Below are 23128 nucleotides of genomic sequence, written 5' to 3'. Positions count from 1 at the left end.
AGCAATCAAACTGTTAGTTGTTTGAAATACTAGAACAGATAATCCTATAACATAAAATATTGAAGCATTTTATACTTAAACAAGATCACGTTAACGACGGATAGATTTGTGTTCTGAACTTAAAGGAAATTTTGTAATTTTAAGCTATCATTTTATAAAACTTAATATGCTATATAGGATTTTCTTGGCTAAAAAGTAAGCTGAAATGTAGTCTAACTTTAGCAAGTATTTGTCTGTTGTGTGTTACTAATAACAAACAATAACTTCACAAAAACAAGCCTTTCTTATGTCTATATATACGTTTACCTAATAATCTATCTATCTACTGATGAGTTAATCCAACTTTTATCTATTTATCATTTTATTCATCTAACAATTAATAAATCCAGTTATCATTTGTCTATAAATCTTACTATTTATCTATTTATATATAACTTTTTATTCTTTTTATCATCTGTATAAATTATAGAACATACTTTTGTCGTAAATTTTGCCTAATTTTTATCTCATTTTTTGTTTATCCACAAGAAGGAAAGAGGATGGGGTAAAGGGGGTATCATTATTTTAGCCAGCTGCGAGCATCACTTTATCAGAGTACATTAAAATCTGGTGCAACATCCAAGTAATAATATATCGATTGTTGTATTTTATTAAGTTTAAAATACCTTCTCATCACTCTGTTACAAAATTTAGCTCTGTTTGTGACAATTACTTTCAAGCAAACAGTATTTTAGCAATTCAACTACAAAAAAGGAAATCATAAAGATAATTGAGTGTAGAGGGTGATGTACTTTGTAAACAGTAAAGCTATTGTAACTGCCCAAGAAGGACGTAAATACCTTAATTATAAAGCAGTTTTGCCACTAATAAATAAAGGTTTTCTTATGATTTTGAATATAGATTAAACGAAAACACCAAATAAAAGAAAATAACCATTTATTTGTATTACTTTAGGAAATCTGACAAGACAGCCAACAAAATGAATAGTCAGATTGTATAAACACCCCAAAACCATAAAACTGCCTTAACACTCCTGTCATACCTACAATCTATCAACCTATCACCCGCGCTGAACAACGGAGTACCATACACTCCGATATTTCTCTGTTTTCGTGGATTTATTCCTACCATCGTTCCCGGATTTCTCCGTCCATTAATTTTATGTTACCTCCGTCGAATAGAGAGCTCTTTACAACCAGTAGTCAAAGGAACTTTCTGGAGGAAAGAGCCACTACCAAAATTTTTCTAAAACAAAAATAATGTTTAATAATAAGCTCAACTTTGAATGGCTATAAAAAAGAAAATTTTATTGTAATTTGTGATTTTTAATAATCTATTAAGTAACTGTTAAAAAAGAAAATGACTAATATTATAATTTTGTTGTTATTGGAAATGTTTTCAATTGATAATTGTTATTTTGTTGGCAGATAATTGTTGTTTAGGGTTTTTGAAAGTTAAGCTTTCTCTACATAGTTAGAGTGTCTGCCTGTTCCATGTTATTCTACCTCAAAGTAGCATTAAATTTTACATACTGTCTCTAAAATGGTAATTCCTGGGATAATATATGAAACTGCAATATATACAATGAACTTCCATTTCAAATAAAAGTTTTTTTATGAGATTGTGTTTAACAAAAAATACAAGAGTGACATAAATTATTTATGTTGTATTAAAGGCAATATCAAATTATTTAGACCTTTTTAATTCGGAAAATATATTCAGTCCCATCACCCATTGTTTCATCACTGTATAAAAATTACTTGTAAAGTTGTTATGTTAAGGGAAGAGGCGTTATCCTTTTTTAACCATTGGGTAAGTACAAATCTCTACCACGTTTCCCGCTTCATTATATTAGGGTCGCTGCATCGATGCCTCACCAAGATTGTTTTTTTTGTGTGAAAAATCTTCCAAAATCACATAAAAATCCACAAAAATGTATGATATTATTTAATTTTGTGGATTTTTTTTTGTAATTTTGGAGGATTTTTCACTAAACCATTTTGGTAAGGCAGCAATGCAGCGACCCTAAGAATCCACCTCTGTACTGTTTATTTATTTTTAGAATCCCCTCCCTGCTATGTACTGTCCAGTCTAACTATTGAAATTCAAATTAAACATTCTATATTTTACTTTTAAATTTAACTTTTCCGATATTTAGAAAATGGACAAGTTTCTAACAGTTTTCTATTAAAAGCGTCCACATAAAACAGTAAAAGTTATTTTTAGTAATAGCTAGGCTTGTATTTTGAAGAGACATATAGACCAAATAAACTATCAACGTTTGGGGGGTTCTGTCTCAGCCAATTGCTGCCTTTTTTCTTAAAGGTGCTTTTATGAAATTTCTTTTGAAACGAATGCCTGCAGCTTATTTAGTCTACAGTATTAAAAGAACACCTTTTCAAATAGTTTTCTCGTCTGATTTACATATTCATTATTCGGCAAACTTTTCAGTTCCATAATATTAACAAATTAAAACTATTTCCGATAATTTAATAAAACTTTAATACAGCGTTTAATACTATAAATAGGGCAGCCATTCTTTAAGACATACAAAAAAGCTAAATCCACCGACTTTTATGTTTTCACCATTTTCGATGGCCATAGAGTAGTTACGCTTCAACATATTTTCATTCTTGTTTTATTATGACAAAATTAATAATTAAGGAAAAGCACATAACAATATTGTAGACCGTAATATAAAAACAATAAGTAATAATTAAGGTTGAATAATATGAAAACAACCTTTTATAGCTAAACTTTAATGTAACCAGAGATCTAAAGAGATAAGAAATATACATCTCCAATAATGATACACAAAAATACACCTTCTATAGAGTACAATTAGTGGTTTAAATGTTTGATTTAATGAACCAACTAATCAAAATTCAAAGTTGTTAAGCCAACGAATAAGAAAACTTTGGGTACTAGTGTAATAAAAAGCTCAATGCACAACCCCCAAAATCCCAAATTTAATTTTTTTTAAACCTTTGGTTGACAAGTGTCTATTGAATTTGGAAAGCATAGCTCGTCCGGACCTATATTTGCTATATTCGGACAGACAGATGGACAGGAAGACAGTTATACTACCTGCCCCACTTTTTCAATGACCTTTAGCAAATTGTTTTCTGCTACTTGACTGTGTTAATACTCCCGACATTATTGGTTGATTTCCAAAGATTCAATTAACAGTTGACACTAGGTCATTGTGATGGGGAGATACAGTTATTTAACCCCTTCCCCCTCTAGTGTTTTACTCTTATATTTCTCGTAAACTTTTATACTTTTAATTAGACGTACTTGTTGTTGTTTGTTTAAGAGAAAGTGACGTAAATCCTATTGCAGGGCAGCCATACAAATTCTGTAAAGAAATTAATCCTTACAATTCATATTTAATTCAAGGGAGTACACGACAAGTAGAAAGAAAAAATTAATTTTAATAAGATTAGTATTTATGAAAACGTATGCCTTTTTGGAAGATTTTTGTCCATTGGTCTAAAGACTAAAACTCGGATGACTTTGAGCTAAATCATGAAAAATCAGATGTAAATGATTAAGGAAGGCAAAATTTCATGTAGATAGACACACATACATCCTACTACTTTGTAGTATTACAAGTTAAAACATTTTCTGATGCTTTAAGCCATAACAATTTAGGATTCAATTAATATAGCCATGAAAGTATCCTAGATAAAAAGTAGCTTCATATTTCAAATTTGAATTATATAAATTTTTCTCTAAATAATGACGAAAGACAGAAATACAATGGAATGAAATTTGAATTTTATAACTTTTATGAAAACAATGGATTTGAAAGATTGAATTCAATATAGTTTTATTCAATTTTCAGAGAAAAAAATTTAAGTTTGATAACATTTGAATTGACTTAATTTATAAAATAGTACTTTTAGTTATAAAATCTTGAATTGTTAGCTTGTGATATACAAATAAAGAGCAAATGATAAACCCTAAGAATCTTAAATTGGAAAGAATTATTGCGTAGTTAGCTTCTTATTTTTTATGTATGCACATATGTAAATATTGAAATGATTTATGCGTTTATATTAAAGTACTCAATAAAAGATATGTACTACATTGTATACATTCAATTGTAGTTGAGTATTCACAATTAAAATTTAATGCAAATCAATATTTATTATAGTTGGGTCTTATTTACATTTGAGCCGAAATATCTTTTACTAAATTAAAAGTCACATGTGCCTTTTGAGACATTGATATTGGTGTAGGTCCCATTTTGGAGCTAAAAAAACTTAACAGTCAGAAAAAAAGCGCTAAAAATTATGAGAGTGTCAAAAAACTGTGTTTTCAGTCTTCTTGATAATTTTATGTCTCATATTTTTAGCTTTTTTTGCTTTAATAAGCTTATACCTTTAACAATTAATTAAACTAATTTTTTTCAGAAATCTCTAAAATGTAATACCTTTGTGTTGAGTTGTTCTTGTTAATAATAAAAATGTCACCCATTACAAGAAACTGTAATAGCCACGAGTAAGTATTTTTTTATTAACTAGTGGCTTCACTCCTAGCCTTTAGGGGTATTTTAGGGGCATCATTTATTTTTATTTATTGATCACATGCTTTTTAATGTGATCTACAGATAAAGTTGTCAGTAAATACTGAATTGAAAAGAAATATTTAAAACAAATATATTTAGGTCATATTACTGAGTACATCTATAATGTTTTTATTTAGAATTATAAAAATTATAGAAAAAAAAGTTTAAACTTAGAAATCGCTTAATCTTTTATAAACAACTAGCGGCTTCGCCCCTAGCCTCTAGGGGCTTTGCCCCAAGAGGTGATAAAATTTTTTTTTTTGGCGAAATACGTAAAAGGACCAAGGAAATCTTTTACAAAAAAAAAAAAATGGGGGGGGGGATTTTTTGTTTTTTGGGGGGTTTGGGGTGTCCCACCCCCCAAGAAAATAGCCTAAAACCATTACAAAACCAGTAGGTATATTCCCTAAAGAGTAGAATCAGATCGGTTCAGTGGTTACCGAGATCTTAAGGGACGGACGGACGGACAGACAGACAGACAGACAGACAGACAGACAGACAGACAGACGTACAGACGTACAGACGGACAGACGGACAGACAGACAGACATCGTTCTACTTTGGTTTATAGATATTTGGATTTAATACTAAAATTAAGATTACAAGGATAATGTAATTATTTTAAAATGTCCTATATTTTGTTACATTTAGTCTAACTGTGCATTAAAGTCTCAATTTTGAAAAGAAAACAAAGATGTCACATACTATTTCCCTGGGCTTTCTAAAAAAGTTTTTGTGATCTTTAAAAGTTAGTGTGCTTGTTAGACAGACTAAAATAGAATAGACTATTTATTTATCTCATCGTATTATAGATAGCTTTCCCTTGATATTAAAATGAAAAATTTTAAGATTTGACACAGTTTTGTTGACCTAGAGAATTCGAAAGACCGGGCCAAAAAAAACTGGTATTAATTTTATGATTTTTATCTTATTATCCGCGGAAAGAAAAGAGTTTGTTATTCTATAGACCAACTAAATATAAAATAAAAATTATGAAAAATGACGTCATGTTAACGTGCGTTATATGGACAATGGTTTACACGATAATGGACAAAATAATGCCACGGTCGTAGCGGTTATGCGTCTTGCGTCAGGTTGTAAGGGTGACGCAATTTTCAGACCTCAGATTTGGCGATTTTATAAAAAATTTCTTTATATTATAGCGAATTAGATAATCTAGCACCGCTTTTATCTTGTAGAGAAAAATAGTAAATCAAATAGCGAAAACTGAGAACTGAAATTTGCGTCACTCTTCCAATATGACGCAAGACGCATGACTGCTACAACCGTGGCATTATTTTGTCCACTATCGGTTTACAAACCCCTAAAAGAGAAAAGGAGGGAGAGCGTGAAAAAATTTGCACGTTCGTCATTTAGCAGTTAGAGAACCTGGCACTTAAACAACATCCCGCGTTTTGTCTGTACCACACATACCCCCCTCCCCTCCCACTCAATTTTGGTTTATGTTAGCAAGCAAAGATTATTTTTTAAAAAGATATGAAACTCCATAAACAAAACGATATGACTTCCTATTTTTACTTTTCGATAAGATGCCCTTCTATGCAATTTACAATTCCCAAGGATTTATTCATGTAAAGATTTTAAAAACCGGATCTTAAAACACAAAAAAAGTTCAAAATTTAGGCTTAAATACAGGTTTGATTTAAAACCAGAAAATTAATCCCCAAAAAAGTCTAAAGGTGTATTTGGAATTAATTGATTTATAGGCTTTTAACATACATTGACGACTAAGTATAAGATCCTAAAGTTTAGAGTCCCTTTTTTTAAATTGAACATAATTTGCTTCGTGGGTTGCAAAATATATACTGTACATATAAATTTGATAACATCAACTGCAAACTATTTATGATATTTTTAAAAAACTGCTGAAATTTGAGTAAGGCTACTCCATGTAAATTTATGTGCCAAATGTTTATCAAAATTGATATATATCAGTAAAGTAGAAATTGTTATTATACCTTTTTATATTTCTTTAACAATACTTCAAACAAAGAAGTCCAAGCTTTTTTTGGAGGAGTAAAGTGAAGGAGGTAATTTTTTTTTTTTTTTTTTAAATCTAAGAGGTGAAATGAAATGTAAAAAAATTGTTGGGGGTAGAGGGGTGTCTATGTCTCCAAATTTATTTTTCTGTTGCTTTGTAACAACATTTGCATAGTATTGCCTTAAGTTTTTGCAAAAAGAATGCAATCAAGTTTAAAATCTTATTTTGCTTATCCTTAAAGTAAACTTTGCATGTAAGATAATAAGTAACCTTAGCATTAAGTTGTGCTTAAATCCAGTGAGGGCATGGTCATTAGAGTGTAGGGTTGGGCCGGATATCCGGCTATTTTCAATATCCGGCCGGATACCGGATATTAAAACTATCCGGTTACATGTTATCCGGCTGATTTTTGACGCCGGATATCTAGTTATCCGGCCGGATATCCGGTAAATTCCTTGATATCGAACGTTGGCCAGATATCTGGCCGGAAACGGATATCCGGCACTAGAAATCTGTCGGATATCCGGTATCCGGCCAAAAAAGTATCCGACCCAACCCTATTAGAGTGTAAATTATACTGGTACCCAAAGTTTTTTGATTTTCTCTGATTCGTTGGCTTAACAACTTTAAAAACTTATTAATTATCAATTATTTTAATCTGCAGAAGGAGTATTTTTTTATAATTGGGGATGTATGTTAATTTATCGTCCATTGTCTAACTCTTTAGTTCTGATAACAATCAATGTACAACCACGGCTCTTCATATTGTAGAATAGAAGCGTACAATAAATAGATAGACAAGTATATATTCTTAGTTTTCAAGTCTATTGATGAAATTCCGAATATATACAAAATATGATAAAGCTGCAATAATTACATGTCTATAAAGAACAACAATAATATAAAGAGGGTTCAAATCATCAGTCAATTTAATCTAATTCTGATAACTCTATAAATAGATAAATTATCATCAACTTTTTATCTATCCATATAAAATAGGATGAGTAATTAAGGATAATCCAGATTCATAGCAGCGTAGCATCTTTGTAGGGCTTACACATTACAATCATGCTTCACTACTATTAATTTTATGTATTATATTGTGAAGTCATATTTTTTCTTTTTATAATATTATTTTTGTAATAACAAAAAATAAACAACAATATTATTTTTCCTGAAAAGTCTTTTCAGAAATTCCTTGTAAAGTAACTCGAGCCTTAATCAGACATGTTTTTTCTTCGGTGGTTGATCCAATATTTTCCATGAATAAAGGGATGATTAACCTAAATTTACTTTAAAAAACCACGTTTTGTGATAGTTCATCGTTGCATTATATTAAAGACATCTTCCCTCGGATATTAAACTGAAAAATAATAAGATTAAAACCAGTTTTGTTAGACCCAATTATTGATTTTATTTATTTTCGTGGAAAATTGTCAATAATATGATTTTTCAGTATGTCTGAGAACTGGATTTTAAAAGTTTGCTTGCAAAAAAAGTAAATTTGTCTAAATAAAGTTTAAAGGTGAATTGTATTGTTTTGTTAAAAATTAATTTGATTTTGTCAAAAATTTATTTGATATACATTTTATTTTAAGTCTATTTGAATTTTGAAAACTTGAATCAGCCCCAAAATTTTTAAACTTAAAAACAAGATTCCTTATCCCTACACCCTGAAGATATTTGTCACCTTTTGACCAGACTGACGTGATCTGAATACAAATTCTATATTTTTGATGCAGATATTTGCTTCACAGCAGAGAGAGAGGGGACAATGGGCTGTTTATTACTCTGGTCCCCAAAGTTTTATGATAAAGTTTTCTTTTTCGTTGGCTTAACAACTTTGGAGGACTTTTACAGAAGGGGTAACTTTGTGTATCATCATTGGGGATGTACAGCAATTTATCTGTCATTGTCTTATCCCTATAGATCCCTGGCTTCAGTGTCTTGATACTATCAAATGTTATGATCAGGTCAAACCAACAACAAATAAGAATCAATAATAACAATAATATATACTTAATACTATAAAATACTGATAAAATGTATCAATATGCCTGTGTGTGTTAACAGCTGAATCGATATGGTTCTTCTTTACAGTGAGCCTTTTAATGGGTTGGGTACCTGGTACAGGGAGGTTGTAAAAATATTTTGGGAGGGGTACCTACTACCTTCCAAGATAAATCGCCCCCTAATTTCTTTTTTAAAACACCCCACACCTTCCCTCAAGAATATTGTGTTATTCTTGCCTAAATTTTTAATTGTAAAATATTACATTAGCTAAAAAATATAGACTAGCGAATGGTTGGCCCTGATTAATACGCAAACCTCTAAATAAGTTTGAAGAGGATACTTGATAATATTAAACTATGTAGTCTGCAAAGTATCAAGTCAAGGTTTACTTGGATAAAGGTTTCATATTTCCTTTACTCATGGAATTCTAATAATATCATATTTACAAAACAGGTTTTAATCTCATAATGGTTTACTTTAATATCCGCGAAAAGCTATCTGCAATCAGATGCTATACATGATTTTTGCGTATGGCTGAGAACCGGTTTTAATCCAGTGGATATTAATCGGGTTTGAAGCCATACTTTAATTTATATTATTTATTGGTAGCTTCTTTGTATGTAAAATTCAAATACATTTATAATCTATTTTCTCGTATTATTCGAATCCGGTGGATAGGAACCGGTTTTCATCCATACGAAAAAACTATGTCTAGCATCGTGTTATATCCAGCTTTCTACGAATACATATAAAAATGTACAATCATAAGATTAAAACCAGTTTTTTAGCCCGTGCCTTCGGCACCTCGGGGCTAAAAAACTGGTTTTAATCTTATAATTTTATATCCGCAGAAAGCTGTTTATAATACGATGCGAGAAATAACTGTTATTTAAATCCCTTTTCTCTCGTGGTATAACTTTAATTTACCTACCCTATGTATAATAATATTGATAACCGTCTATAACATGTGATTTTCCTCATATTTGTACAACAAGGATATATTTGTTCCTAGCAAGAAGAGCAATTTTATCAAATTATGAATTATAAAATCCAGGAATAAGGTATTGCCAACAAGAGAAATAAATCTAAAATAATATTTGATGTGCAGATTAAAAAAGTGCCCCATCCCCAACGACAACTATAAATCACTTTCAAGTTTCGTGATTTTTTCCCAAATAAATTTGTTGTTGGTATAAGCTGACTAAAATAACACATGGAATGGAATGGGACATTCAAACTTAAAGTTATTTAGTTTCAATCTAAACCTATTTGTTGGGGAAAAGAATGAGTTAAAGAGGTTTTACTTTAAAATATAAGGCTTGGGATTGTTTTAGGATATATCCACGTCTTAAATGCCTGAAGGGCAGCCGATAGTTAAGTTAAAAGTAGCTACTCTACTAAATCGATTGTGTTTGGTTATAAAATGTTTAATTGTATTTTGTTTGACTGATGGAATCCATACAAGTGAATGTTGTGTTATTTAACTAGGGTTTTACTTTTGTTTGAAGACTTTTCTTAACTATGCAAGGATGGTAACATCCATAAGTAGCGAAGAACAAAAACATACATTTATAAACAGACAAAGTAATATGAGCAGCTGTTTAGTTGTCATAAAAAATAAATTGTTATAAATCAATAAACTTATGCCATTTGCAGACAAGTGAACATCACAATATATTATGTAGATGCGTACATGTCATAGAAATTTTCACTGAAGATTTCAGTTGTCAATCTTTTCCCCAATAGCGTTACGGACTGACTGACTGACTGACTAAAGGAACAAGTTTGAATTATAGAATAGCTTCGCTACTAAAAAATCTAGAATAATAATATTCATAAAAGCAACAGATAAATAAATGATAAACTAACAATATAAAGATATACAATTTCGTTTGTGCAAGAAACGTTATATGTTTATACACTTACTATTGTCGTTATTGCCATAATTTTTACTCTTTAATAAAAACTGTACCTCATTGTTATAAGAATCCTTGTTATGATATAAAAAGCCATTATAATATTCAAAATGAATAATACAAAATTTTTTTTATGAAATCAAGTTTGATAAGTTTTTAATTAAAACAGCTTATCTCAACATTGTCTAAAAGTTTTTTTAAAGAAAAAAATGCAAAATTTAAGAAAACTTTAAAAGTATTGCATAATTTTTAATTTTATATTATTAAATCAAAAATAAAGGATCAGCGAAGCAAACCTTGCTTTGCTGGTTCTAATGATTCATTCACTCGAAGACGTCGAAGCTTTTTTTGGGGGGGAAGGTGGGTTATTTAGGGTGAATGACCTCAAATTATTTTTACCCCTTAAAATTTTGAACCCCGGGTTAGTACCCACATCCCTTTGTAGGTCTTGTGTGTACATGGGCTATGCAGTTTGTTCATCCAGTAGGAGGGGAGGGGATGGGTAAGGTTGTTGGTATAGGTATTTTAGCTTGCGGCGAATTTTACTTTATTAGAGAACATAAATATCTTGTGTAACATCCAAAAAATAATATATCCATTTCTCAGTACAAATGTCTTATGTAAAAATAAATGGAGCAATTAAAAGTAAAATAAAATGTAAAGTGAACACGAGGAAACAATTACACTTATAACTGTAACAAAGGCTCGACAGCCGCGCCTCTTCCGCGCGTAAGTTTCAAATTTATTATTTGTTTAGGAATATGTTGAGACATCCAGCTAAATTTCAAAGGTATAACATAATAATTTCACTGAGGCTTAGACGCGGCTTTCTTCGGGCTGCGGGTCTCTGTTGTAAACTGTTATATTTTACTGTAATTGCGAGTACTAATGGCTAATTCTAAACAATAATATTGTAAATAACAAGCATGATTAAAAACCATTAAAACAGCACACTTAAGGAAAATAAATGCATTTTATTGTTCAGATATTTCAATTCTATAGGATAACACTTTTTTAAGCAAAAAAAAAAAAAAAAATAATAAATCATGTTACTTTACTGTCGAATTTGAATAAAAAAAGACCCTGACCGATAAATTGATGTATATCCTAAATTTATAACTGTTAACTGTTATATTTTACTGTAATTGCGAGCACTAATGGCTAATTCTAAACAATTAAATGGTAAATAACAAGCATGATTTAAACCATTAAAAGCACACACTTTTATTGCTTAGATGGTTATCTATAGGAAATACTTTTTAAAGCCAAAAAATTTGAATAAAAAAGAATAGTTTACTTTATTCAAGAAAGTTAATCATGTGGAACGCCGATATACCCTGGGAAAAGACAATGGCTGATAAATGTACAATGTACTCAAATGTGATACTCATAATTACCCTTTCTGTAGATTACAATTAGTATAGTGGTTGAAACATTTGAGCAATCAGCTTGATGAACCAACCAATAAAAATATAATAAAGTCCTCAAAGTTGTTAAGCTAACGAATGGAAATACCAAACGTACGAAGTAGATATGGTACTAAAACCGGTTACTTTGTTTTACTTTCATATCATTAATGTATAAAACTTTGATATAGAAAATTTTATATTTAAACAATAGAAATAAAAGTCATTAATTTAACAGTTAGAAACCTATATTAATATTAATTTTTACAATTTTTATTTGCATATGAATATTTCTTACAACTACAGCAATGGATTTATTATTAATTGGATCTTATCTGGTAAGCCGAGCGTTCTCGGCCCACAGGGTAACGAGTTCGAGTTCAACGAGCCCTAGCCTTGAATTATTCTACCAAAACAAACTAGCAGGATTTAGTCATACAGAAATTATATATCTAACTGAATAATATTTACAAGCAATGTTTACTATATATATACAACAGATTATAACAATGGTTAGGTTTGAAGGGGGTGTGGGACGCTAGGGCTTAGCTCCCGGCGGTAGACAGGCTGTGGGGGCAGCGGTGGTAAAAGGGGAGGCAGCGCCTCCCGGTTATATAAGCGCGTGAGGGGCGCGTGATAGCTGCATGTTTGAGCCCCTCCCCACATTTAGGCAGGCCAGTTTGACCGCTAGATAGCGGGGTCAACATCGGTCATGAGATAGATGGTGATATAATAAGATTAGTGCAGTGGGTTTGTTATGATAAGTCACAGCGTAGCAACTCTGTAAACTGCCTGTCCGTCTGGTTGTCGTATTACCACAACCTCCCCTTCAAGGGTTGCGTGGCTCTCGAGCCACCAGGCCTTGAACCTGGGGATACGACAACCTATGTCTGCACAGGACAGGCTCTTCCTGGGGCACAGCTCGATGGAGGACAGCTCTGGCTACACAGGCTCCACGGGACACTCGTTGCTCGGTCTGGCTGTGGTTGGATATCAGCATTGTCAGCTCCTGGTTGGCTTCTAGACGGGGGTTGGCGACGGCCAGGCCCCGGCGCTGGAAATTTTGCCTCGTCTGCAGGACTAGCTCTGCCTCAGCGGGTAGCTGGACACGGAGGCCTAGGCTAACTCTGGTGGTTCCCAAGGGGGGAATGACGATGGAGGAGGGCGCATAAAATTCCATGGGGGCGCCTGCTTGGTTCAGGTTGCTTGGCCTCCTAGCTCCTACCTTTCCTTGGTAACCTTCTGGACACATTCAGGACAAGTCTGAACCATCAGGCGGACGTCACGGGCCAGGTTGGGCCACCAGAAGTGCATGGCAACGCGGGCGATAGTCGCGTCCATCCCAAAGTGTCCGGCCATGGGGGTCCCATGGGCTAGAAAGAACGCGTCCTGCTGGAGGGCCGAAGGCAGCAGGTATCTTGTCCGTTCCCCTGTCAGGGTCTGGTCAGTGGTGGTGAGGCACCCATGCTCGTCAAGTCCCAGGGCTGGGAAGCGGCTGGCATACTGCTGCTCGTCTCGTTCCTTGCCGCGCAGCTCAGCCTTGGTTGGGGCTCTGCCATCAGCCACCCACTGGCGGACACGGAGCAGGAGAGGGTCTTGTGTCTGGGCTTCTAGTACTCTAGCTGGGTCCAGTCGGGCGGCAGGGGGCCGGCTGGCTGCGGACTCCCCTAGCTGGCAAAGGTTATGGATATACTCAGCCTGCTCTGCTAATTCTTCGGCGCTGGCCGTTGGCATGTTGGCGTCCTCCCGGCGGCTGAGGGCGTCAGCGTTGGTGTTCTGGGTGCCAGGACGGTGGCAGACAGTAAAATCTAGGGCCGCTAGCTCCTCTTGCCAGCGGGCCACCATCCCTGTGGATGTGTTCAGTGACTTCATCTGCAGCAAGGCTGAGGAATCAGTGTTGATCTGGAAGCTGCGGTAGGACAAGATGCCGTGGAATTTCCGGATTCCATACATAATGGCGGCCATCTCTCCCTTCCAGGACGGGTAGCGAGTCTCGGGGTCGGTTGTCTTGCGCCCCACGGCGGCAATCAGCCTCTCCTTGCCGTCCTGGCATTGACTCAGAATGGCAGAGATGGCGCGGCTGCTGAAATCTGTGGTGAGCTGGAATACCGCTGGCAAGTCAAACCTGGGCGGCGCTCGGATGGGGGCTTGACGGAACTTGTCCTTGAGCTGCAGCAGCTGGGCTTCCATCTCAGGTGTCCAGGCTAGGGTCTTGGCCGTCTTCTGCCGATTCATCTCGTAGGTGAGGTCGGCATACTCTGGGATGAACAGGCGGTAGTATCCAAAGAACCCCAGAAGCGCCAGCAAATCTTTGGGGGTGCTGGGGGCCGGCCAGTCCAGGATACGGTCAATATAATCCTCTTGCATGGCTATCCCCTCACGGCTGAGGGTGTGGCCCAGATAATCCACCTTGGCTCGGAACAGCTTAGTCTTGGCTGGCTTGAGGCGGATTCCTCCCCTGCGGTGGGCTTCCAAGACCTCTCGGAGCCTAGCCAGGTGGGCCCAGGTATCCTGGTGGAAGGTCAGGACGTCGTCAAGGTATGACTGGAGGTTGGCTGTGCCTAATGGGTTTAGGACCCCTGCAATAAATCTGGAATAGACAGATGGTGCCGTAGCCAGGCCAAAGGGCATCCTTTTCCATTGATACAAGCCTCTGGGGGTGGTGAAGGCGGTGCAGGGCCGGCTGTCCTCAGACACACGGATGGTGTAGTATGCGGCCACCGCGTCTAGGGCACTGTAGACGCGGTGCCCTCCAGCTCGTTCTACCAGCTGCTGGATCCTGGGCAGAGGGTAGCTATACAGCTCCAGGCACTTGTTGAGGGCTCTGTGAGGGCTCTGTAGTCGACGGCCCAGCGGGTGCTCCCGTCCTTCTTCTTGATGGGCACCAAGGGGCTGCTCCAGGCGGAGTCTGACGGCTCTATGACTCCCTCCTGTAGCCAAGTGTCCAATTGTTTCTCCAGCTCAGCCTCCTGCCGCGGGTTCAGATCCCTAAATCTCTGGCGGATCGGCTGGGTCCCTGGCTTGAGGCGCAGCTGCAGCTCGACTACATCTGTGCAGCCGGGGGTAGAGTTGGAGAAGACGTCCCTGTACTCTGATAACATGGTCCAAACCTCCTTTTTGAGCAAGGGATCCTTGCGCAGGAACTCGTTGTCTTCCATCTCAAGGGCCTCCCACAACTCCTGCATGTCTGGGGGCTCAACAGGCTCTTGGAACGAGTGGAGACTCGGAGGAGGCTTATCAGAAACCTCTAAAATGTCGGGCTTGACCAGCTCCCCTGCCACTGGGAGGCCAGCGTCCAGCAGGAGGGGCGTCTCCCCTTCATTTACCACCAGCACTCGAAACACAGTGGCGGATCCAGGTCTGTGGGCATACAGGCCTTCTGGGATGACAAGATCCTCCCCAAACCTCTGTTCTGGGGCAGCTAGTTGGATGGCATCCTTGGTGCGGTGGCCTACTAACTCAACAGGGACCGCCATGACACCGCGGCCAGGCAAGACCACCCGCTTGGCCGTGCGAAGTTGGGGTGGCTGGCCGTCGGTTGGAGTGACAGCGCTTAGCCTATACGTGGCTGGTGTGGGGTCAGCTTCGGCTCCGGGAGCCACCAGCCGCGACTTGACGGGCTCGGCCTCGGGAGGGGCTGACGTGGCGGAGCCAAGTGTGGCTCCGAGGGCGTCCGGCCACGATTTGACGGGCTTGGCGCTGGGAGAGGCCGAGGCGCTGGGTCCAGCCTGGGCTCCGTAGGCGTCCGGCCGCGACTTGACGGGCTCGGTGCTAGGAGAGGCTGAGGCAGCGGAGCCATGCGTGGAAACTACACCAGATTATTATGTACTCTAATAAAGTTAAACTTTTAGCTAGCTTTACTAAAGATCCCCCATCCACCTCTTTTACATAAACCCCTACTCTCCTACTGGATGAAGGAACTGACCAATATATAACGTATATTCTACATCCATAACTATAGCTAACAAATATTACATATTCAAGTAAATTATACATTGAAAAACAAAAACGGTAAGAAAACTCATGATAATGATTGTGAAAGATTTATCATGCTTACCCCCAAATAAATTTTTTAAATGTTTTTATTTTTTAAAGTAAACAAATGTATTTAATGATAACTTTCTGATTTTTATTTGGTAAATTGAACCTTGACATAAAAAGAGTTTTATTAATAGTTCCCTTCAATGCTACTAATTATTTATTAATTATTGTGGTAACGCCAAGTCTAATATTCAGTAAAACCTTGGAAATATATTTATGCATTGTTCTAGTAAAAATACCTATAATTCTATCTATATTTATTTTCATCTATTTATATATAATGTGTCTATCGATCCATATGATCAATTTTATTTCTATTTATCTATCGATCAATGTTTCTTTCTTTTTATCTTTCTATTAACCTATCCATATGTCTATCCATTAATATTTCTATATATCTATGTATTTATCTATCTATCTATCTATCTAGGACTGAATGTGATATGCTGAACAAGATAGCCCAGGCCGCCCTGGTACACTCACCTACACATCAGGTTTGCATAAGTTTTGTTCTTGTTAATTTTTTGTTTACTATATATCTGCTCTGAAATCCCAATGCTAGTTTGGTGCTTTCACGCAAAGTGCCTGTTTATCACTACTTACTCCCCCATTTCACTTATTTTTTAAATAAATTGAAAAAAAGGGGGTGGGTATGTAGTACTCTTCCTGTGAAAATACATTTGATTACCTAACCCTACGGGGCTCCTCAGTACCGAATAATATCTTACCTAACCTGACCTAAAGTAAACTCTACCTTTATTTTCAATTTATATCTAAAATCTGATAAAAATGGGAAGGGTATCAATGCTCAAAAAGTGAAATCACAGCTAACTTTCTTTAAAAAAACTTTGAAAAAATATTATTTTAAATATTTATTATTCTTATTTTGTGTTAATTTATACTTTAAAGATATTTCCTCGTGTTTTTATTCATTTGAACTTGTTATGAGCATTTTTAGTCTCGTTTAAATTACCTTTTAAAATAGTACGTATATAAAAATAAAATTAAGGAAAACTTTAAACAAAATTTAGGTCATAATCTATGAATGAAATCATTCGCATAGGCCTACATTTTTTTTGCAAACTTTTAACCAATCAATTGCACATTTAGATCAGTTGGTCCTTAAGTCTTTCTGTTTTAGAACTTTAACCTTACAATAGTAGGTTACATGTTTAAATTTATTGTAATTTTAAGAATATTTACAGTTTTGGGAAGAAATTTTCAGAAGCTGTGCAGAATTTGAAGTTTAATGTTAAACATTTGGTTGAATGTTGACAAAAAGGCATTTAAAATTTACCTATCCAGGGTTGTAGAGCCAAATAAGATACGATAAAGATATGTTTCAAAAACTAACACAATCATAAAGACCTTAATTCTATGACAACATATGACTACATTCTTAATAACAATAATAGAAACCTAGAGTCACAAGGTAGCTAAAGGAGTTTAGTGGTAATGACATATTTTTTAGACATTATTAGGTTCAGGCACGTGATGGGAGGGGGGGGGGGGGTGCAGTCAATACCTGCCAATTTTATAATTTATTCTAATAATGAAGATTTAAATGTTTCTTTTTGGGTGGAAGTCGTTTTTTTCTAGGAACGATTTCTCATTGAAGAGCGGTCTTATCCTCCTCAAAAATAGTTATAAACCTTTCCTGGACCTATTTTGTAAAGGTGAACCATATAGGTTCAGTGGTTATCAAGATCTTTTAAACATACATAGAGAAAAAGAAAGGCTGTAGATTAGATTAAATGTAATTAGGCTCCCCTTCCTTTTTTTGTCCTAATTCTTAAGAAAGTTAAATAATATATCTTTCTATGGGATTCAATATTGTAGCCATTATTGTAACTACTTCCCATTATATTTAATCTCTCTTTTATGTTGCTCAATTTTAGTCTAAATGAGAAGATCTCTTGGCTGCTCAAATAATTTCCTTCTCTTGTCTAGCAGCGAAAATAACAAGGATAGCTAGTAATGCACTCTATTATTAGCGAAGTCATTAAATAAACAAAATACTTTTTAGTAACGCAACTGAAACTGTTGGATTTGGACTGCTTATGGACATAAATGTTCTTGTTCATTCGGATTAAGACTTTAATTGAAAGGTTATGAAATCTGTACAGTTTATAATTTTAAATCTATTCATTAATGAATGTCTAACCTTTTAAAATCCATTTAAGTTGCAGTATAATGTTTTCATAAATTTTTCCTTTGAAAAAAATCTAATCAAAATTTAGTTTCAATTCAGTAGGAAAAAGAGTCTACATTTATTAAAAATCAAGAAATTAATCAATAGAAAGGTTTTCAATTAGTTTTCAAGGAAAATTTATGTTAAGCGATAATATTAAAACTGATAAAAAGATATTAGTATAGATATGAAAACTAGTTATCAATTTTCTTTACTTTTTAATAAGTTTTCTTAGTAGTCTTTTCATTTAAGCCCTTCTAACTAAATCATGTTTGTGTTATCAAATGCCTTTGTTGGGTCAAACTGCGTCAAAATATAAAATAAGTGTTTATTTATAACATAGACAGGAGAATGAATTCTTTAAAAATAAACTATACAAATTAATCAAAACTGTAAAAAAACGTATTTTGTCTTTTAAAACATCATTATTAAGACAAAGTTTTTTTATGTTTTTTAAGTACTTTTATTACTGATTCTACAAAGTTGTCAACCTTCTCGTTAAAACATTTATTTTGATATTAAATATTTTTCATTTCAAATTTTATTATATTTCTACAGATTTTTTTGGCACTTTCCATGACTAATGTATTTATTTTTTTGCGACCTTGAGATGATTTAATTAAGTTTTGCAACATCTATCAAAATAATCCAATTTTGATAGATAAATAATAAACATCTTAGAGCTATAGGTTAAGGCAAACTATTGCAAATGTAAATAGATTTGTGATGTCACTTTCATATTTAAATTCTAATTTCTATCATTAACTTTTCATAAACATACAAAAAAGATACGATTTGTATTATAATACTAAAATTATCCTTTTATATAAAGTGTTTTTTTGGTCTAAAACTTAAGATTTTAAAGACTACTAAACTGAATGATTTTTAATACAAGGGAAGCTACAAACAGGTCCCGGAATGGTTTAAGGCTATTCTAGTTTCAGATTTAAAGTCTTGGGATGGTTTTAAACTATTTCGGGCCCTTTTCTACCTCCTTTGAATGGAGCTCATATGTGCTAGTTAAAAATAAAAAAATAAAAATTAAGATTAGGAACTGCGAGAAATTATTTTCTCCTCTATTGTCCTATCCCTGCTCTAATTATAGAATTGCATGACAATTATGTAAATAATCAATTTAGTTTACACAAACTTCTTTCCTATAATAAACTGCTTTTATATCATAACAACAACAATGTAGTTCTTTTTAGTAGAGAAATTGAAGTTACTCTATAATTCAAATTACTCTATAATTACATCATTCTGTAAGTCAGTAACGCCACGAAGGAAATGACATTTTCTTGACTGCCCTAGACCATCCAGTATGCAAATTACTTAGTCCGTCAGTCTGTCGGTTATTCCAAAAAATACAATAATTTGAATTATTGATTAGCTTTGCAGCCAAAAATACGTTTAAAAGTTTTCCAGAACGAGGTCAGTTAAAAATAATATTAATGCGTTTTAAATAAAAAAGGCTAAAATTCTGCATCGAAATAACTATAATCATAACATCACAATCAATTTACCCAAAAATGTCGCTAACCCCTGGACCGAAATAGCTATCCTTAAAGTGTAGCTTCTCATAGGTACCGGGAAGTTTTTTTTATCTGTGTTGGGGAAGGTATTTTTCACGCACTAAAGATAGATCGCCCTCAGAAAAATAACATCCCCTATTGTTTATACTTCCTGTTAAAGCAAAACATTAATGTCTTCACCACCACCTCTTCCCTCATTAAATTGCACCTAGAGGCTTTGTACCTAGAGTAACAAAGTCGCTATTTATGAAAAAAATTGTATAGCGCAAATTATTTCAGATATGGAATTGTCCGATTGGGTTAGGTTAGGACGTTCATTTATTTACCAGGGGTTTGAGCAGCTGCGTGCACACGGATTTAAAAACATTGGAGAGTGAAAAAAAATCAGGACCTCCAAGTTTCAATTTAAAGGATGCTGTTGATACCCCCTAACTAACCCCTTCATGCCACTGGGTTTAAGCTTTCATACCACCGCCCCTAGATGCACAAATTCTCAAATTTCTTTGCTAGTTTAATTTTTGCGAATATAAATGTGATTATACGCGAATGTGAATACACACTCCGGCAAAGCTAATCTATGACTTACATAAATAAACACAAATAAATAATTAATACTCTTCTTGGCTATGTGGTAAACAAACAAATTAATGCTCCCAAATTATATGTTTATTATTTATTGACACATAAAAATATAAGAAACAGATTAATGGATAAAAGATATGCAATAATTCTGTAATATAAAGAACTTTTTGTCTGAAGCTAATGATCTTGGAAATTGCTAGTCCTTACATAATGTATTTTTCAAGGATGCCTTATAAATTTCTTGGTATGGTTTTTGGCTATTTTCCTGACATAATAATATCAAAATCTCAATAAAATTTGTATACACATTTTTGCTAAGCTTCAAGGGCTAATATTTGAAAATTGGAAAAATCTCTAATCATTGTTCGTGAGAGGGGGGGGGGGGTATCTGCTATCTCGAAAACCATAACAGATTTCAAATCAAAGTAAAATCAAATTGCTTTTAAAAAATCGGCGATAACGGAAGAGAACTTTTTAAAAGTAAAAAAAGGTCCATGATCTTATAATTAAAATCCATCTTTACTGTACACTGTACATCTACATATGTTTTTATCTACTTATCTAACTATTTTTGTTATATATGATATGGGTTTATGTATATATTCTTACTAATAAATAAACAAAACATCTAAAAACCTAACCTAACTATTTATAAATCTAAGTATTTTGATATGCTTCTCACTTCCTATCTACCTATCCAGTTTGTAACGTCCGGTCCTTAAAGTTTAAACAGTTTTATAAACAGGTTCTCTTATTTGTTGGATAAATCTTTGAAGCCTTTATTTAAATCTTGATTGGTTGGTACAAACTGGCAGTGTCCAAACTTTTCATCAATATATTTTAATATAATAAAGATTATCAAAATTGGGAGGGAAGTTTTAGTTCATTGAGATCTCTGATTTATATATCTATGTAACTATCTATATAATATTTATTTAGAGTCACCCGCATCAACATGCCAACTACAAATCTCTTTATATAAGGTAATACAGCCATTATTAGGAGCCCAGCTACTCTACAATTTTGTTACATGCGTCTGTTTGTCAGGTCAATTGATTGACAACACAATTTATTACAACTATACAGGGTGGGGCAAATAAGACCGGACAAATTCTAACTTCTAAACAAATGAACATAAAATCGTCAATTTTAAAGATTTTATTGAATTTAAAAAACTGGCAAGCAAAATAGGTATATGACTATTAGATTATTCAATAAAATTGCCGCCAACCTTAATCACCGCCTCTACCCGCCTTCTCAACCAACGGCAGGTCCAGGTCATAATGTACCTGTCCAAGCTGGCGTAGTTCTCCTTGATAGTAGCAATGAGGGCCGGAGGTCTTTGTGGTATGGGCAGGTCTATTGCTGCATGTTTCAAAGTAGTCCCAGGCCACAAAGTCCATTGAATTAAGATCGGGCTGCTGGGAGGCCACATTTCCCTAGGAACGTGAGTAACCGCAGGATCCAAATTTGCCCAACTTTCAAGCTACCCTTATACACGGAGACTCTTATTTGGACCACAGTTGAGCTAGAACGACGTTCTTTACCTTTTTTGAAATGGCATGAAGTTTCAGCTAGGGTTGTCAGCGCAACCTATTGTCTAAAATGAGTTTTAAAGTTCAATATGGGTCCCTGACGTCAAGAACCGAAAGATTTTCACGAATTTTCACGGTTTTGTGACGTTTTTTACATCTCAAAATCTGCCCCGTTTCACTTTGCTAGAGTACTACGGCCAAGCCATTTCAGATAGAGAGCTCTAGTCTTTTCTAGTGTCTTACTTATGTATCTAACAGTATCCCCAGCAAGTTGCATTACTCTACCTCACCTACAGATGGGCTGAGGTCAGATTTAGTGGGCCCTAGTCGAGAATCCAGATTAAACCACCGGCGAATTTGGAATCTGCCTTGTTGAACATATGCGCGGCCAGCTAGTTGTACACGTCCATCTTCGTCCAAAGATTTTTTGGTGCTAAAAGGTCATTACCTAAGTTTTTTATAGTGTGGTCAAACGTCCTGATTCGTCAAGTAGTTTTGGCGCTATAGCCGTTTAAAGTTTGTCCGGTCTTATTTGCCCCACCCTGTATATTAATGGGATGTAAAGTATTTGTTGTTTAATTTGAAAATACATGGAGGATTTAACCAGTGGCGTGCACAGCAATTTGTTTTTAAGGGGAGTATTGACACCCCCTACAAGACGCCATTTATCTCAACATACGATTACAATACGATTACGCCCCTTGTATACGAAGGGACAACATTTGCAAACTAAATAACATTTTTTTCAATTACAATCTCTATAGAAATAAATCCTTATTTCCAAAACCTTTGAACTTTCATTTAACTAGAAATTATTTATGTATTCAATTCAACCTTAAATGGCCATTGTTATATTTAAGGAAGGTGTGCTATGACTTCAGAAGAATTATAGTATTGACATTTTTGAAAAAAAATAGGTGACAGGCAAATTCAGATTCAGATTTTGTACAATATATTTTCTGATTTTTCTTGTTTTACAAGTTTTATAACAATCGATTTCCTATATTAAAGTAGTAAGGTTTTTCTGGCTGTATTTTAAGGTTGATATAACTACTGAACCGATTGAGTTCTTTATTATAGGGAAAATTAACATAGGTTCTTCAAGGTTTTTGGTCCTTTTATTTTTAAATCTAAGCCCTGGGATTGTTTTACACTATTTTTCTGCCCTTCCACACCTTTTTGATAAAACAAATCTAGTTACTAGAGGCGCTGCCGCTAGTTTATTGAAATGTACAAAACAAAGAAAATATTAAAACCAAATCTTTTAAAAGCTGTATATAGGTAGATATTTGCTCTTTTATCGTATGACGTCATTTTTTGGTGCCACTTTTCTCTGTC

At 34.7% G+C, this 23128-nt stretch overlaps 1 protein-coding gene across 2 annotated transcripts in view; it reads left to right on the top strand.

The window, feature by feature from the left end:
- The first annotated feature begins 4415 nt into the window (after positions 1-4415).
- Positions 4416-23128, top strand: part of LOC145314548 (uncharacterized) — a 31827-nt gene continuing 13114 nt past the window's right edge. For both annotated transcript variants that reach the window (XM_080154516.1, XM_080154515.1), the window contains exons 1-3: positions 4416-4506; positions 16381-16444; positions 21195-21238. In XM_080154516.1, coding sequence (XP_080010642.1) covers positions 4472-4506; positions 16381-16444; positions 21195-21238 — 143 coding nt within the window. In that variant the 5' untranslated portion in view covers positions 4416-4471. The remainder of the gene's footprint in view (positions 4507-16380; positions 16445-21194; positions 21239-23128) is intronic.

This window comes from Acartia tonsa, chromosome 3 (assembly GCF_053477335.1).
Source record: "Acartia tonsa isolate MP-2025a chromosome 3, ASM5347733v1, whole genome shotgun sequence".
Lineage (NCBI taxonomy): Eukaryota > Metazoa > Arthropoda > Copepoda > Calanoida > Acartiidae > Acartia > Acartia tonsa.
This window is presented reverse-complemented; position numbering and strand designations above follow the sequence as displayed.